We start from the raw sequence: 18222 nt of genomic DNA, 5'->3' as shown, positions 1-18222 counted from the left end.
GTGAATTTAGTATCTAGCTCATCCAGAATTGAGCTCTTGTCCAAGGAGAACTTTGACACTTGGAGTATGCAGGTGGAGGCGTTGCTGATTAAAAATGACTTATGGGAGTATGTCAATGGTACGTGTGTTATGCCAACAGAGTGTGCTGCTGCTAAAGCCTTGTGGTTGAAAAACGATAAAAAGGCTAAGGCAGATTTAGTTCTTTCAATTCAACCATCAGAATTGAAGCAAGTTCGTGGCTGCGACACTTCGCGGGACGTGTGGCTCAAATTAGAGTCAATTTATGCATCAAAAGGACCGGCGCGCAAAGCAACTCTTTTGAAACAGCTAATGCTACACAAATTAGATGAGGGCGGTAATGTTAAAGAGCATATTGCTACATTCTTCGATGCAGTTGACAAGTTGGAAAGCATGTGTGTACCAATAAATGGCGATATATTTATTGTCAATATATTTATTGTCAATAATATATTTTATTGTCAATAATGCTGCTGTATAGTTTGCCATCGTCGTACGAAAACTTTCGTTGTGCTATTGAGTCCAGAGACGAACTACCCAAGGCTGATATATTGAAGGTAAAAATTATTGAAGAGAGCGAGGCACGTAAACAAGCTTCGGGAAATGCGGTTATTGCAATGGCCGCTGGGGAGCGTATGCATGCTCATAAGAAATTTACAAAGTGTAAAGATAAGTTCACTCCTAAGCACAACTTTAAATGTTTTAAGTGTGGTGTATTTGGGCACAAGGCAAGTGCTTGTAAAGCACGAAAAGGTGATAGTGCGAATCGCGGAAAACAACAACAAGATCAAGAAGTAAACGAATCGTATGCAGCTTGTTATACTGCTGCTGAGCACACTTGGAGAAGTGAGCATAGTTTCAGGTCGAAGCATGATTGGGTTCGCGACAGTGGATGTACGGCGCATTTATGTGGCGATATTTCAAATTTTTCGTCTATTGACAAATCAACAAAGGTAAAACTGAATCTCGCTAGTCAAGCTTGTGCAGAAGTCAAAGGCAAGGGTAAAGTTAAGCTGGCAGTTGCTGGTTGTGGTGGCGAACAACTCATTGAGTTCAACAATACATTATTTGTGCCGGACTTGCGCACAAACTTGATATCTGTTGCAAAGATCACCAACAAAGGGCATACAGTAACATTTGTCAAGAATGGAGCATATGTTAGTGATGAGAATGGCAAAACAATTTTAGTCGCTGATCGTAAAGGTGATTTGTTCTTTGTACTTGAGGGCAACGAATGCGCGATTGCTGAAGTCAGATGCTCTGAGTTATTTAAATGGCATTGTCGTCTAGGTCATCTTAACTCCAAAGACTTAGTAAGATTAGTTAGTCAGGGGGCACTTCCTAAAATGGATGTTAGCGAGAGTAGAGAACTTGCAAACTGTGAAACTTGTTTGAAGAGCAAAATGACGGCTTTATCGTTTGATAAAAGCCGTGAGCATTGCAAAGAATTGCTAAAGATCGTGCACTCCGACGTCGTTGGCCCTTTCAGGGAAGAATCAATTGGCCGTGCCAGGTACTTCGTCACGTTTATAGATGACAGTTCACGTTGGTGTGAAGTTTATTTCTTACGGCAAAAATCAGACGTTTTCACCGCTTTCAAACTTTATCAAACTTGTATCGAGAGGCAGACAGGACAGAAAATAAAGTGTCTACAATCAGACAATGGTCGTGAGTACTGCAATAACATTTTTGATCAGTATCTTTCAGATAACGGTATTTTGAGGAGACTAAGTATTCCCAATACTCCTGAGCAGAATGGGCTCGCCGAAAGAATGAATCGGACATTATTGGACATGTCTAGGTGTCTTTTATCACAATCTGGCTTAGGGAAGTCATTTTGGGCGGAAGCTGTTGCAACCTCTGCATACATTCGCAACAGATGCCCATCGAGTAGTATAAATTGGAAAACACCCTACGAAAAGTTAAATGGCGACCAACCAATGCTCAATCACATGAAAGTATTTGGATCAAAAGTAATGGTGCTCGATAAGAATCCAGGTAAAAATAAACTTGCTCCTAGAGCCATAGAAGGTATATTTGTAGGATACCCACGAGACAGAAAGGGTTATCGTATATGGGTCCCTAATACTCATCAAATAGTCTATGCTCGAGATGTTAAATTTTTAGAGATGAATCTACCACGGTCACCACATACGGTGGTTGTTGATGAGTTGTTGTTGTCTGACAAAGAAGAAAACGTCGATAATGATGAGCGAGGGATCGTTGAATTTTCTCCTCCGAAGATGCAGGGAGATAATTCAGCAAATATTGAAGGTGATTCTGTGAAAAATGTTGCCCCTGTGAATGATATTAAACAGGTTGAAAATAGGGCACATGGAAGACCACGACTCCTCCGCGGGCGTAGAGGGCGTCCGCGAAAGTTATTCCATTCTCGAAATTTAGAAGAAGCCTCACAAGATTCCGATCCTCCAGATGTTCAGGCTGACGAACTTAGTGATGACGTATTTACTGGAATAGCCGAAATTGAAACTCGAAGTGCTTTGAAAGGTCCCGATCGTGATGAATGGAAAGATGCTATTGAAAGTGAAGTTATTAGTATTCTTAAAAATGACACCTTTAAGATCGTGAAGACCAGCGATAACAAAAACATTATTGGCTGTCGATTTGTGCTTACTAACAAGTATGGAAACGAAGGAAAAATTGAGCGGCGTAAAGCACGACTTGTAGCGAAGGGTTATAGTCAAAAATACCGTGTGAATTACAATGAGACGTTTGCTCCTGTTGCGAGGTTGGAGACAGTCCGACTGATGTTGGCATTGGCCATTCATTTTAACTTTAAAATTTGGCAATTTGATGTCGTTACAGCTTATCTCAACGGCCCTTTAGATGAAGACGTATTCATGAAGGTTCCAGACATGCTACCTGAGATACTGAAGCGTATTGTGTCAAAACGGAGCGATAATTGTCCTATTAGTATATGTGCTGGAAATATGCTCACAAATTTACATAATGGTGGTAACGCGTGTAAGCTTAGTAAGGCTTTATATGGCCTCAAGCAATCTGGTCGCCAGTGGTATATTAAACTTCGAACAAAGCTATCTGAAATGGGATTGGAGCCATTGAAAAATGAACCCTGTTTGTTTTCTGGTATAATCTGTGATGAGTTTTGCTTGTTATTGGTGTACGTCGACGATTTATTAATATAGTTTCAGCGAAAAGTTTGAAATGCATTGAATACGTAAAGAAGCAGCTCTTGCAAGAATTTGAGATCAAAGATATGGGTCAAGCGAAATATTGTTTGGGACTTGAAATAAGTCAATCTGCAGATTATATCACTTTGCGACAAACAGGTTATGTAATGAATTTGTTGAAGCAATACGGTATGGAAGATTGCAATCCTGTAATGACGCCATCCGAAGTGAATGTTAAGTTTCCAGATTCGAAAAAGCTGTCTGAAGTAAATCATTATAGAGAATTAATTGGAAGTTTGATGTATTTGTCAGTGGCAACGAGACCTGACATAGCTAATACTGTATCGCGTTTAGCACAGTATGTAACTAACCCATCTATGTGCCATTGGTTGGCTGCGAAGAGAGTTCTGAGATATCTTGCTGGCTCGCAACATAGGGGATTAGTGTTTCGTAAGACGAATGACCCACTGATTGGCTACGCGGATGCTGATTGGGGAGGTTGTACCGTAGCTCGTCGTTCATATACCGGCTACGTATTTTTAATTAGCGGCGCTGCGATTACCTGGAAGTCGCAAAAGCAGCGCACGGTCGCACTATCATCAACGGAAGCGGAGTATATTAGCTTGGCAGAAGCAACGAAAGAAGCAATCTATTTACGAAGTTTGTTAACTGAGCTTGGTCTACGAGAGTTTATCGACATAACAATTTTTGTTGATAATAAAGGAGCTCAATGTTTGGCTGGTGATCCTGTTTTTCATGCTCGCACGAAGCACATCGACATTAAACATCATTTCATTCGTGAAACAGTCGCCGCTGGCCATTTGAAGCTACAACACATATCAACGCAAAATATGGTTGCAGATGTTATGACAAAATCACTCTCAAAAGTTAATCACGAAAGATGTCGTACTGGACTAGGTTTAACTACTTAGATGATCCGCATATTGAGAGGGCGTGTTCAAGTTATTTCTGGCAACACTATGCGTGTCATCTGTTATTGCTCATCATCTGTTTCTTATTCACCATCTGTTTCTAATTCTTATTCTTCTTGTTACTGTGACCGCATTAATATCGACTTGTAAATTTCTAAATAAACTTAATCAAATATATCAACTGCAATCTCAATAATATTTGACACCTGCGATGTAAAAATTTCCAAAAAATGTTTTCCAAAAAAAAATCACAGATATTAGCAGTTTTATTTTCTACAAGAAGTTATTCACAGGAATACTTTTCCAAGTATTCTTTGGCCGATATATACAAAATGAATTCTAGAAAAAATGTGGGACTGGTTTCTTGGGATTATTTCTTTTTTGACGTTTTTAACGCTTATTTATGATGCATGTCATAATAGGCGGAAAATATGCAAATTGGCACCAACAATTAAAAAGCGAATGAATATTAAAATAAATATAATATTAATAAATAAAAAAAAAATAGTTTTATGAAATACAAAATAAACAGAATTTCGAAATGTTAAGTAGAGAAACAAAATATTACAAAATTATCAATTAAAAAACTTAATTAATTAGTTGTACAAATTTACCACAAAAATGGCGGAAATATATGAAACTAATCTATGAAGATAAAACATTAAAATTGAAAATCTTTGCTAATTTTGATAATTGTGTGCCAAACTATTTCGCAAACCCACTTCCACACATAAAGATAATACATTTTTTTCCTAACTGCTTACAATTGAAAAAAGCTTATATTTAGAGAAATTAAACAGAAGTTATTTCAAGGACTTTCTTACAGCAATGGGTTAGGAAACATAATTATCAGAATATTTTATACGCTGCATTGCAGCTGAATCGGGTGGAGGTCAATTTATTTTAGAACCAATTTTAGTTATGTGAGCTGAACTTATATTATATATTTATATTGTGATAATTATAATTATATTTTAAAAATACCCATTTAAAAATATTCATAAAATTTGTTGCTATATGCGGTTATAAATAAATTTGATAAAACAATTTAAAATAAATAAAATATTTAAAATTAATTCATTCAGAGCTTGCCAAATATGGAAAATATACAAAAATCATTAGACTTTGCGGCAAAAATATTTTTGGTTTTTATTATGGAGGTAAAATTTCATACTCACGTGAATCTATGGATTTTACCTAGTAATGCCTCCTACTCAATTTTTCACTACTTTTATTTTTTGAACGACTTTAAAATTACAAAAAACTAAATATTGAGAAAATCGTTTTAGATAATTTTAATCAGTTTACGGTATTAGTAGGGATATAAAGCGAAGGAATGGATTTATATAAAAAAAAACATTGTTAAAAAAAATTAAAAAATTATTTTTCGTAAACAATTTTTTTTATGAGGGTCGTTTAACAAGCCCGAGAGGTGGCACTGCTGGCGCATATCTAAGTTTAATTTGGTTGGTAAAATCTCTTGGACGAACACACACCAATTTTCAGCCAGATCGGTATATTTCTTTGGGTTTGGCATTCGTTTGCATCGAGGAAGTCGAGTGATTTTCGAAAAGTCCTTTTCTATCACGTCAACGAGCCAACTGAAGACTAAGCAGTTGTGATCGCTAAATTTCTAGAAATAGGGTTTCAATTCGTTTCACATACCCTTCTTTTCAGACTTGGCTCCATCATATACCTCCGACTATTATTTGTTCTCCGATTTGGCTGGCGTCAAAAATATGTTATTCACGAATGGCTATTTTTGACATTCGTACTTTGCGCCAGAACAAAGATTCAAATTCTATAGATTTTTCAGTGTATCCACTGCGTATACTTTATTTTGTTGGAGGAAAGTTCAACTATTTTTTACGCTTTTATAAAACAGTATGAAAAAGGAACTAGAAAAGTGAGCAAACTTTTTTATAGCAGATATATTCTGAATATATTCTATCTATTAATAACAATGAGTAGCTAAGGCTGTTTTAAACTATTTTTTGAAAATTTATTTCTGAAGTCCTTTAAAAATTGTAATTGATAAGGAAATAAAAAACTGAGTATGCAGCATTACTGTATATAATTTCTAGATTCACGTGCACATGAAATATTTCCTGCATTGTTTTAAATGTCACACTGAGTTAAAGCAGATGACATTAGAGGTGCTTTTGCTTTGAAACGTAAGTACCACAGTTCGTAGTTGCGCTAGCCAAAAGTCATCACCTCTCTGGCGAAATTCTGGCATACCAACTGTGACTGTAGTAACAAAGCAATTTGCCATAGCTCACAAACAGCCACTAAAAAATCATGCTAACGCTGCAGCATCCTCCTTACTTTGGCTGAATTCTTCTCGATGACGTTTAAAAGGCAGACCTTATTGAGATCTAATAGCGATTATATTGTCAAATGCTTCTTAAAACAAGTTTAATGATCAAATGAAAATTGCTTATTAGTATAGTTTTATAAATACGCTTTAAAAAATAAATAAAAACAAAAAAAATTCCATACAAGTGAGGTAGAGCATCAATTTAAGACGATCTGCGCTCAGTCCAGCCGCTTCAGGCGACATCCTCAGATGTTGTTGAGGAACTCGAAGAAATTATGTTAGAGAATGGATGTCACCCTATACCCCAGATTTAGTCCACTCTGATTTTGATTTATTTCCGAAAGTCAAGAAATTGCTTCACGCAAAAAATTTCCTGGTCAGACTTTTCTGTTTGTGCATTTGAAATAATTTTATTTTAAACTCAAACTCCTTAAATTACTACTTATTTTGTGCTTCAACTATTTTAGTCGACGAAACCAGTGCACACTTGATAAAGTATTGTAATAGATTCGCTTGCCTTAGACACATTCACCACGATTTTTTTTAAGTACGCAACAGAATTGGATTGTGGCAATGCTTAGAGAAATACGAAGAAGAAGCGTTTGGGATGCATAAAAAATCTGAAGAATTGAATGAGCTCGATTGGACAAATAAAAGAAGACAGAGCAAACGCACAGCCAATGAAGACTGCAATTTGAGGTATTATGAATTTTCATAGAAAAAATGTTGACTTTAAATGTGTGTATGTATGCACGCTCATATGCCAGTTTTAGTACGTATGCGCAGCATCAATTTAATCCAGATGCAGTATTTCCCATTGCCGTAAACAACCAAATATGTGTGTATATTTAGAATGTACCGGTTGCTCTTGGCAAGCGCACCGCTGGACATTTGGCGGCAAACGAGTGGCTCAGCGCGCTGGCTGGCGGATCAGCTGGTGAATGGACAGCTAAGTATGCAGGTATGCATGTATGTGAATGTATATTATTTGAGGGCTGTAAATGTTTACAGTTGTTTAACTGCACTGCTGATGACATGGCTCATGCTGGCGAAGGTGTTTGTGTCTACAGCAGCCGCAACTGGATTTATATTTTTTTCGATGTATTTTTTAAATTACTTTTTATTACTGCTATTTGCTTGTGTTTGCTTATTTCGATTTTTATTATTTTTGTAGTTATTTGTTTCTGCTTGTGGCAATAAAAACATATGCAGATACATGTCGCGTCGTAACCTTTCAAAAATTTGCAATTTGCTGCAAAAGTGACACAGAAACGAAAAAGAGTCGCTTAGAAGTCCAAATGAAACAAAGTTGTATAGCTGGTTTTATAGCCTTTGCATGTTGCTTGCTGTTTTTACTGTTGTTTACAGCTGTTGCCACTTCTTGAAGTGCGGTCCATTAAATGTTAATTTGCTGTTGTCGCTATAGTTAATATTAATGTGTCATAAACCCAGTTGAGGGAAAAGGGAAGTATGCATGGCAGAACGTTAGCAAATGTAAGGGCTGAGCAAATCCCGTGGACAACTAAGCAACTAAGCGGCAAAAACGTACGCTATTATAGGCTATTAGAAATTGTGGTCATACAGAACACGAAATTTAAATTAGAAATGCAAGAACGTGCTTGAGTACTGATACTCATAGAATACATTTTTGAGTTGGCCTTTTATCGCTTTGTTTGAATCGCAATTGTTTTTTTTTTTCGATAAAAAATAAAATGTCATACTGCTGAACAAAAAGAATTTTAACAATTGTAAAAAGCTCAAATTTCTTTAAGTAAATGTTCAGAATAAATCTAAAAAAAGTTAAAAAATATTACGCAACCTTAAAATAATTAAACTATTTAAAGCCAACCCATGTATACGAGTTTGAAATAAACTCCAAAAACAAATACCAAAAAATTAACAAAAACCCGTTAAAGTACCTGTTCTATTAAAAACTAGTACAAAAATTTATTTCAAAAAAATAAAGTTTGTGGACATTGAAATTTGTTAAATAAATTGGCACAAAACCATGTTTAAATATAAAAATTGAAACTTTTCTAAAAATAGAAAAAAATTCTAGCAAATTTAAAATTTTAAAATAAAAAATAAATATAACAGTAAAATAACACTGTGTGACAAAAAAAAAAAAATTAAATATACTTTTATGGAGACCTAGCACAACTTGTGGCTATAGAAAAACTAAAAAAATGGTATAGGAGAAATTTCCAATACACCCCCAAAATCTCATTTTATGGCCATAAAACCGTTTTTCAGTAGGTTGATGTGAAGAATAACTCCTAACTTCGCCAATTTCCATCCGATTTCGAGTTTGCTTTTTTAGTTCGAAAGAACAAAAACAAGCCTTTTTGACAGTGTGTTGACAATTTTTCTGAAATGACAACTGACGAGACTGTAGACGGAAGTATTTGGAATTTTTTTATTTTTTCTCTATTTTTTCGACTTTGACATAATTTTTACGATATTATCCGATATTGAGGATTTTTTTTAGTACCCTACTGTTATAGTAAATTTAATTTTGCGTCAAATGAGCTATATTTGACTGTAATTGAATTAAAATTAATAGAGTTGTGTGGGTTTTAAGATTTTTTCTTTTTTTTACTACGAGATTTGGTATTTGTTTCGAAGCATGAAAATGATAACAAGTGTCATTATAAACACATAATATTTATTGGACTATTGTGCAGTGCAGCACTCTACGGTATGGTACGATGCGGTACGGTGCAGTACACAACGGAACTGGTTCCAAACTTAAAAATGCATTGGAAACGGCCCTTTGGAGTTTAGTATGGTACGGTACATTTCTCATTCTCTTCATCAGTTTTGAATACTAATCTGTAAGAAATTCGATCATCATCATTCATCTTAAGTCGTCATCAACTAAATTCCATTGTTTAAATCGGGAAGCGAGCGTTTCAGATTGTCTTCCCGATAGAAGTAAATCACGAGAAAGATCCTGAAAATCTGAATTTGATACAATGTGTCGTTCTGAAGACTTAGAACCAGACGGAAAGTACTCTTCATCATCAGGTTTATTGTTATCAGTTTGATCATCATCAGCAAAGAGTTGAACTTCCTTCAGTTCATGACCAGCAGTTGAGTCAATCATATCGTCCAAGACTACGGGGTTCTTAACAGTTGCAACATCAGCATACTTTATGTGCTTTCGAGTTTTATAATGATGCCCGTTTACGTCGGTTTTACAAAAATAACAATCATCTGGTTTATGATAAGGCTGATGATGCCACATCATCGGAGAGTATTGAGAAATTCGACTTTTCTGGCAACGTTTTGATTTATATCTCTTGAATTTCAATGAAACAAACAATAAAAATTTGACGTTTTAATAAGGTTAAATTATAATATATTAACAAACTTCTTTTGTTAATCAATGTACAGTGTGAACTTTGGTACACTTGGGAGCTTTTCCATATTTCTATTAAAAAAAAAATGTGCTATAATATGTCTGATATTTTCGTAAGTTCTAACCAGTTCTGTTGTATGCAGTACAGTGTACTCTTATGTATACATATACACTCCAATAAATAGTACGTGTCTATAATAACGCATCAAAACACGTCCTTATTCCCATTTAGCGTAAGCTATACCTACAGACCAAATTAGTAAAAAACAAATAAAATCTTAAAACTCACACAACTCTATTAATTTTAATTCAATTACAGTCAAACATAGCTCATTTGACGTAAAATTAAATTTACTATAACAGTGGTGTACTAAAAAAAATCCTTAATAACGGATAATATCGTAAAAATTATGTCAAAGTTGAAAAAATAGAGAAAAAATAAAAAAATTCCAAATACTTCCGTCTACAGTCTCGTCAGTTGTCATTTCAGAAAAAATGTCAACACACTGTCAAAAAGGCTTGTTTTTGTTCTTTCGAACTAAAAAAGCAAATTCGAAATCGGATGGAAATTGGCGAAGTTAGGAGTTATTCTTCACATCAACCTACTGAAAAACGGTTTTATGGCCATAAAATGAGATTTTGGGGGTGTATTGGAAATTTCTCCTATACCATTTTTCTTAGTTTTACTATACCTACAAGTTGAACTAGGTATCCATAAAAGTATAATTTCACTGTCGCACAGTGTAATAAATAATAAAAACAAATGTAAAAGTATAAAAATTTACGACCAGCAAATTACTAAAAACTTATAAAAAAATATAAAATTTAATAAATAAATTTTTTTAAAAAATTACAAAAAATGTAAAACTCTAAAAATAAAAATTTGCGAGAAGAAAATTATTAAAAAACTTATAAAAAATATAAAATTTAATATTTTAAAAAGTGTAAAATTTAATAAATAAAAATTTAAGACTCGAAAATTATTAATACCATAGTAGTACTGATATCTGTAAAAGCAAAAACTACATTTACACTTAAATTTATATTAAGATTAAAAAAAATTAAGCTTTCTAATAAAAAATGTGAATTCATAAAAATACATAAAAGTGTTTTTTTTTTTAAAACAAAAGTTAAAAAACTACTAGAAAATAATATAAGAGTAAAATCATGAAGATGAAAAAAAAAATTTTCAAACTATTCATAAATAAAATTTTATAAAAATTCGTTTCGTTTTGTTTTCGATAAAAAAATTCATAAATAAGACAAATTCATAAAAAGAATTATGAAGTATAAAAAACTAACTTTGGAAGTTTTGATATTGTCACCCAACGCTATCGCCCTGCAAAGAAGAACCAAACCCCGGGAGTGTGAAGTGGTGTCACACGATGCATTTCTTGATCGCAAATAATTACTGGAAGATTTCAAGTTTAAATGTTTGAGGCGGTCACCGTGATACAAAAAGATTTTTTTAAGCGCAGTCGCTTCTCGGCAGGCAATGCCAAACCTCCACCTTCACTTATAGACCTAATCATCCCTTCGCTTATAAGGCCAATCGAGTAGAATATGATATAAATACAGAACTTTTTTTTGTTACAAAGCACAAAAAGGTCACAAATACATATTTCTAAATATACTCGTGCACACATCCATACATACATACACACATATATGATAATAAACGTCACATTCGACTCACCTTTAAAAGGTCGCATTTCTGTCACTGCTGGCTGACACTGTTGGCTTGACGTTGGCGTGCTTTTTTTCTACTTCTGTTTTTGCTTCTGCGTCAGTCTCTACTATCTTCGTTTTGGGTTTTGTTGCACTGTTTTTCTTTTTTTTGTGCAAATGTTGCACTATTTTTCGTTGTAGTATTTTTTTATAAAATATTTCTTTATTTTATTTTATGTAAGATATCTACGTTTGTATCTATGTGTTTATTCGTGCGCTAATCGGCGCTGAAGCTGATGCTGCTGTTGCTGCACTGCAAAATTGATGTAATCGCAAATATACCGTTGACTACTTTTTGGTTTTCACGCTAGATTTAGAAAAGAAAAAACAATACCGGAAATATGAAACACTAAGAAAATAAGAGGAGAAATAAAAATGGCAAGAAAAAAAAAATGAAAAGTCGAATTGTTCGAATTGTCTGCGACTGTTGCACGTTTCACGCTGCTTGTCGCCTGTTGCATGTGGCATGTTCAACATTCTGTCTCAATGCAATGTCTTCAAGCGTTTTACGCCTTTCTGTTAGTTTTACTTTTAATTATCTTTCAGATTTTTATATCTTTGCGCTGCATTTTTTTGTTGTTTCTAGTGTTAAGGTTTCTGTGCATTTTTTATTGTGATTTATGTTCTTTACGTATGTAATAATTCTTTATTTTGTTATACTTTTGAACATGAATACTTATTATTGCTATTTGTCCTAACAAATGAGCTCCACTTTTTAAAAGCGTTTTCTATTGCTTAAGTGCTAGTAACTTTTTTCTTTTGTGTGAAGATGGTTTGGTCTTTATAGCGCCGAAACGCCATAGTTTTAGTACTGTTTGTTTTTTGTTAATTAGTAAAATTAGTTACTGTAGGCCTTCGTTTTTGAGTCCGAAATTTTTTATCTTTGCAAAGTGTATTCTATTATTTTATTCTAGTTTTTAAAGGTTGCCCCCAAGGTGGAGTGGTTTTTGTTTGTTTTAAGTTTGAGATAAAATTATATTTTATATTTCTGTGTCATAATGTTGAATTTTTTTTATGCATAAAACTGGAATTTGTTCTCAAAAAAATTTAAATTTACCTTAAAATTTGTTAAACAAGTTATGTCTACAATAAATAAAAATAAAATTATAAATTTTTAATTGATGCGTAAACAGTACTTATATGTTTCTACAAAAAACAATATGCATGTATTTTATAAAAAAAAAAAGTATTTAAACAAAATTTATTTAACAAAACACTAAATTTTTTAATAAAAAAAATTATTTAAAACATTTTCCATCATTTCATAAAAATATGGGTACATTAAAAAATGTTAGATATTGTACAAATTTATAAAAAAAGGTGTGCGTATAATAAATGAAAATAAAATTGTAAATATTTACGTGATCCATAAGCAGTCTTCATATGTTTTTACAATAAAAAATGCATATGTTTTATAAAAAAAATATTCAGATGTTTTTATAAAAAACAAAATAATTAAAAAAAACCTAATTTAAAAAACAAAATTAGATTTTTGTAGAAAGATATCAATTAAAAAGATGTTTAAAACTAGTTTAAATTAATTTTGTCAATTATTGTTTAAGAATATTTAATATAAATACAATAAAAAAAGTTGTGCGTATAAAAAATAAAAATAAAATTTTAAAATTCTAATTGAGGCATAAATAATTTTAGAAAAAAATGCACGTCTTCGAGAGAGACAAATACTTACATGTTTTTATAAAAACAATGTAATTAAAAAAATATATTTTTAAAATAACTCAGTTTGTAAAACAAATATAAATTAAAAAGATATTTAAAATATTTTCAAGTTTAAAAAAAAATATATTCAATAAAAATTTATAAAAAAAGTTACTCAAATACAAAATTCATGCACAAAAAATATAACTATGGTTTTTAAAAAGTATTATTATAATTTTTTTTTTTGCATTTTACAGTAAAATTAAGTTTTTACTACTAGTTACTACTTATATAAAAATTAGTATATAAAAAAAATGAATTAACTTTTTATATAGATGGTTCCAAGCTAGACAATAAAGTTGGCTATAGAGTATTTTCGAAAGAATTAGCGCTGGAACTATCCGTTCGACTACTAGACTACTGCAGTATTTATCAGAAGTGGCTACATACCTAAATACGCATGCCGTAACGAAAACGACTATAAACATATTCTCGGATAGCCAAGCAGCCATAAAATCAATGAATGCGGCTATACTAAGATCAAAGGTTGGACGGGAATGCCGAGCAGCCCTAAATGATATTAGTGTCGTATTCAAGGTCAGCCTTATTGGGGTCCGGGGCACAGAGATATTGAGGGAAACTGTAGAGCTGATGAGCTAGCCAGAAAAGGTACTGCTATTCAAGTGTTCCGTGATAAAAGTACCATTGGAATACCTTTGGCCACGAGCAAATTAATAATAAAAAACAACATTACCCAAGAGGCCAATAGGACATGGGAAGATGAAGGTACATGCGTAACAGCCGGGCTACTATACCGTAAATAAAGAAGAAGAGGACAAAGGAATTGCTTAGCCTCTCAAGAGAAAATATCTCGAAGGTCGTGGCTTGTGTCACCGGCCCCTGGCTATTTGGAAGGCATTCCTTGAGACTCAGAGTATTCTCCCATCAATATTGTAGAAGCTGTAGAGATGAGGAGGAGGAAGAAACAGTAGAGCACTTCCTTTGCAATTGTCCAGCCTTAGCTAAAATCAGAGCAGGTTGTCTAGGTAAACACTTTTTCAATTCTCTTACAGAACTATCCAGTGCGGGAATAGACCAATCCTGCGCTTCATAAGAGCCTCAAAATGGTTTCATGAAAATAAATAAACAAGGTTCCCGTGTCGCACAGTGGTATCACAACGTACCTGTAAGGTCTAAGTGAGTTGGTCATATGGACTGACTACCACCATAACCTAACCTAACCTAATGTGGTGCAGCTTGTATATTAAGGCGTTTCTTGATACTCTATCAAACGCGTAAAATTTCTTGTTTTCTTCGAGTTTTAAATGAACAAAAGCGTCTAAATTGAATATATTGCCTACTGTGGAATAATTCTTCCCGAGGTCGGCTTGATACTCTTTTAAAATACTGTTTCTTTCAGTCCAAGAGGTAATTTTTTCATTAATTGTGCCCATCATAACTTTGCGGTTGCAGGGTAAGATCACCCTTTTTGAAAATAGGAAACACTATACTTTTCTATATGGCGTTATAAAATGAGTGCTGACTGTGCTGCCCTTCTAAAAAAAATGAACCTTAATGCTCCAAGAAGAAAACTTTGAAATTCCTATCCTTTTTTAGTAGAAGTAATACAACAAATTTTGTCCGAAACGAGTTAATTTCTCGCGCTCTTAATAAGTTCAGCCAGATATCATCTCTTATCGAACTTGATTTTTCTTTGTCTAATAATGTTTTCATTAATCTTCTGAACTCTTCTTTAAATTCTTATTTTAATAAAAAAAGCATATTGCATGCAAAGGTGTAAAATTATTTTGTGTTTTTAATTTAATTTTCAATATAAAGCTAAATTAATATATATACTTAGGATATTTAATCAAATTGTATTATAATAAACTGTATTTAACTTCAAAAATGGTGCCAAAAACATACATAAATATCTGTTATCAAAATATGAAATATCGTTACTGAAAATAAAAAAATTTATAGTAGAGTAAGCTTATAACTCCACAACATTCAAACCTCTAATGAATTCCTATATAAAAGTGCGCTGGATTAAATGCAAAATATACGCAAAAAATGTTAAAATATACTATAAGGTGGCCCTCTGCGTTACTATGGAGCCACAGGGATATATACAATATATATATATATATATTTATATATATGGCCAGAAAACATCAATTGATGAAAATATTTATTAAAAATATTTAATTCAAACAATTCGTCAGGGCCGTTTACATATCTGCATGAGTTGTTCTGAAATTTCTGATTACTAAATGTGGTACCTTACGTGTCAAAAAATCATTTTTCACTTTTTTGTTGATTCGAATAGAGTGTGAAAGGCTCTTTAAAATGGTGAAACCCAGAAAGTCATAATTTGTTTAAAAGTTTGTTAAAAGTAAGAAAAAGAAAAATACCAATACGAAAAAGACTGATTTTTTTGTCATGATACAAATTAGAATAACGAAGACAATAATTTGTGCAAATTAAAAACTGAACCATTCTTGGACAGTCTGAGGTGTAATGAATACGATACTGAAGTCTGTTTTCAAAAAATTTGTTACAAAAAATGTACTCACAACTTTATAAATGGTGGTTTTTAAGGATTTGTGAAAATTTTTGTCACGAATTGTGCCATTGTTTCAACATCAAAAGTTAATTAAAATATTTAAAAACTGTTATTCGGGGGTTTGCGAGGTCGCTGATTACGAATCTGTTGTGAGATTAAAAAAAATCAAAATAGCTGATCCAATATGGCGGACAAATTTTTTGTTTCGCGTACTCTCGATCATATTTCGTGGTACAATTGTTTGGCATTTGTTAGTACAACAATTGTTAGAGAGAAATTTGGTTACCATCTCCTGTTCCTCTTCATCCACAGTAGATAAATCTATCTTAACGAACGCTTTTTCCATATCATCTTCTGAGTGAGTGAAATACCTATAGTTCACCATCATCATCGATCATCGTCTTCATCGTTTTTAGGAAAATATTTACTGTAAACGGCACTAAACTCCTCGTCAACACTCATTTTTCACTATTTTGTGAACAAAAGACTAACAGAAATGATTACATAAACGTAGTAACAGAAAAGCCACGAAGTACAATAGAATAAGGAGACGTAACGCAGCTGTCAACTGTAAAATTGTCAATTTGACATCATATTCGTAGTCAGTGGCTTTAAAAACCTTTACACTTATTTATAGTTATTGTTGCTATTTGGAAAACTTAAATTATTTTTTCTATGTTTGGAGCGCCATCTTGGATATGCCATTTAAAAATTTTCAAATTTGACACCAGAATCGTATTCAGTATTTCAAAACCTTTTTGTCACCGGGTCTTATAAGTTTTTTTTGGCATGGATGTCGGTACAAAATCTAACTTATTTTTTAAAACGATTTCTGCGATTTGCATTAACTTTTTCTTATTTATTTATATATATAAAAAAGGTTTTTCACTGCTTCTGTGATTTTATTGATACTGTGATCTATGCTAAAGAAAATAAGCCAAACCGGATTGAAAAATATTAATATTTAAAAAAGTTACAAGGGTTTTTAGAAGTTTAAACTTTAACTGCTGTTTTCTTGAAAACTTGTTTTCGCACGTAAGGTACCTTTTCGTAGACCAAGTCACAAATATTGAAAATATTAGCTTTTTTATCTACAAAACATTGCTTATGTAGACAACATATTAATATTAGTTTGGGAAAAATAAATCTATTATTTTGTAGGTACATGGCTCTAGTGATCAAGTATCGACCAAACAATTTAAAGGTAAAGACTTTTGATATTTTTATACTATTATTTACATTTACTAGAATTAATTTAAGTTTTGGTTAAAGTTCACTTTTCACACGAATTATAAATAAAAGTTATTAGCATAATTTTTTAATTTATTTCTGCTTCGATCAAATTTTTATTGTTACTACTACTAATTTAACGCTTAGTTCTTTGTGCAATTTTATTTTCATTAATTTTTAGTTGGGCTTTTTCGGCTTTGGACGTGCATTTAACATATTTCTATTTGAGCTGCCAGGTAGCTTCCTAAAATCTAATTTTCTATCGATTAATGGATACAACCTTTTAAAAAGGATCATCGAACAGGACTAAAACGGCTAGAACCAGCTGCCGAACCGTAGGTTTTAAAAAAGGTGTCCAACAGAAGGTTAATTATACATATCTTAAGTTTTTTTGTAATTTCGAGTCGTCTTATATGTTCTTTTAAAAGATTGAAATAATCATTTTTGCAAAGGACGGGGTGTTTGTGAGTTCCTTATCCGCGAAAAAAGAGTTATAATTTAAAAAAATGTATTTCAACTTTAACTTCGGTTTCATATAAATTTTACAAATTTATAAATTTTATAAGATAATAATTTTAGTTGTAATTTTGAGCATAGTTTTATTTTGAATGTTTTATATATTAAATTGTATTTGTATTATTTTGTATTTCTGGAAAATTATTATAAAATATTTCTTAATAGGCTTTTATATTTCGATAATTGATTTTGATAACTTTTAAGCTTTCTAGTTTTTTATTACTATTATTTATTTATTGCTTTATTTTTTATTAATTATTATATATATTTTTAATAATTTAGATTTTTATTTAATTTAAATCTTAACATTAGTTTTATTTTTAATTATAATCAATATTTTAATTCCAATAATAAACACAATACAAGCATTTATATTTTGATAATTTTTTTTTTATTTTTTTATTATTATGTATTATTTATTCGTGATTTGTTATTTCGCTTTATATTTTATTTTAATTTTAAAATTAATTTAATTTTTAATTTCAATCAATATTTTAACTTTAAGAATTAAACATTTCGTTTTTAATTTTATTTACAATATTTTGCATTTGTATTATTTTATATTTTAGCAAAATTATGAAGTATTGCTAAAATAGGTATTTTGTATTTTACTAAATTAATTTTATATATTTTTATTATTATTCTTAATTTATTATATATCTATTATTTTATTTCTTATTGTTTTTTATTTTATTTAAATTTTATTACTAATTTTAATCGATACTTTAATTCCACTAGTT

The 18222-nt window shown here is 31.9% G+C and overlaps 1 protein-coding gene across 3 annotated transcripts in view; it reads right to left on the bottom strand.

Moving 5' to 3' along the window:
• Positions 1-18222, bottom strand: part of LOC128861516 (uncharacterized) — a 115088-nt gene that overhangs the window by 80848 nt on the left and 16018 nt on the right. For all 3 annotated transcript variants that reach the window (XM_054099722.1, XM_054099714.1, XM_054099705.1), the window contains exon 2: positions 11480-11818. In XM_054099722.1, the coding sequence (XP_053955697.1) occupies positions 11480-11495 (16 nt within the window). In that variant the 5' untranslated portion in view covers positions 11496-11818. The remainder of the gene's footprint in view (positions 1-11479; positions 11819-18222) is intronic.

The sequence above is a fragment of the Anastrepha ludens genome, chromosome 2, assembly GCF_028408465.1.
Source record: "Anastrepha ludens isolate Willacy chromosome 2, idAnaLude1.1, whole genome shotgun sequence".
NCBI classification, from domain to species: domain Eukaryota; kingdom Metazoa; phylum Arthropoda; class Insecta; order Diptera; family Tephritidae; genus Anastrepha; species Anastrepha ludens.
The sequence above is the reverse complement of the archived record's forward strand: the minus strand, read 5'-3'. Positions and strand labels throughout refer to the sequence as shown.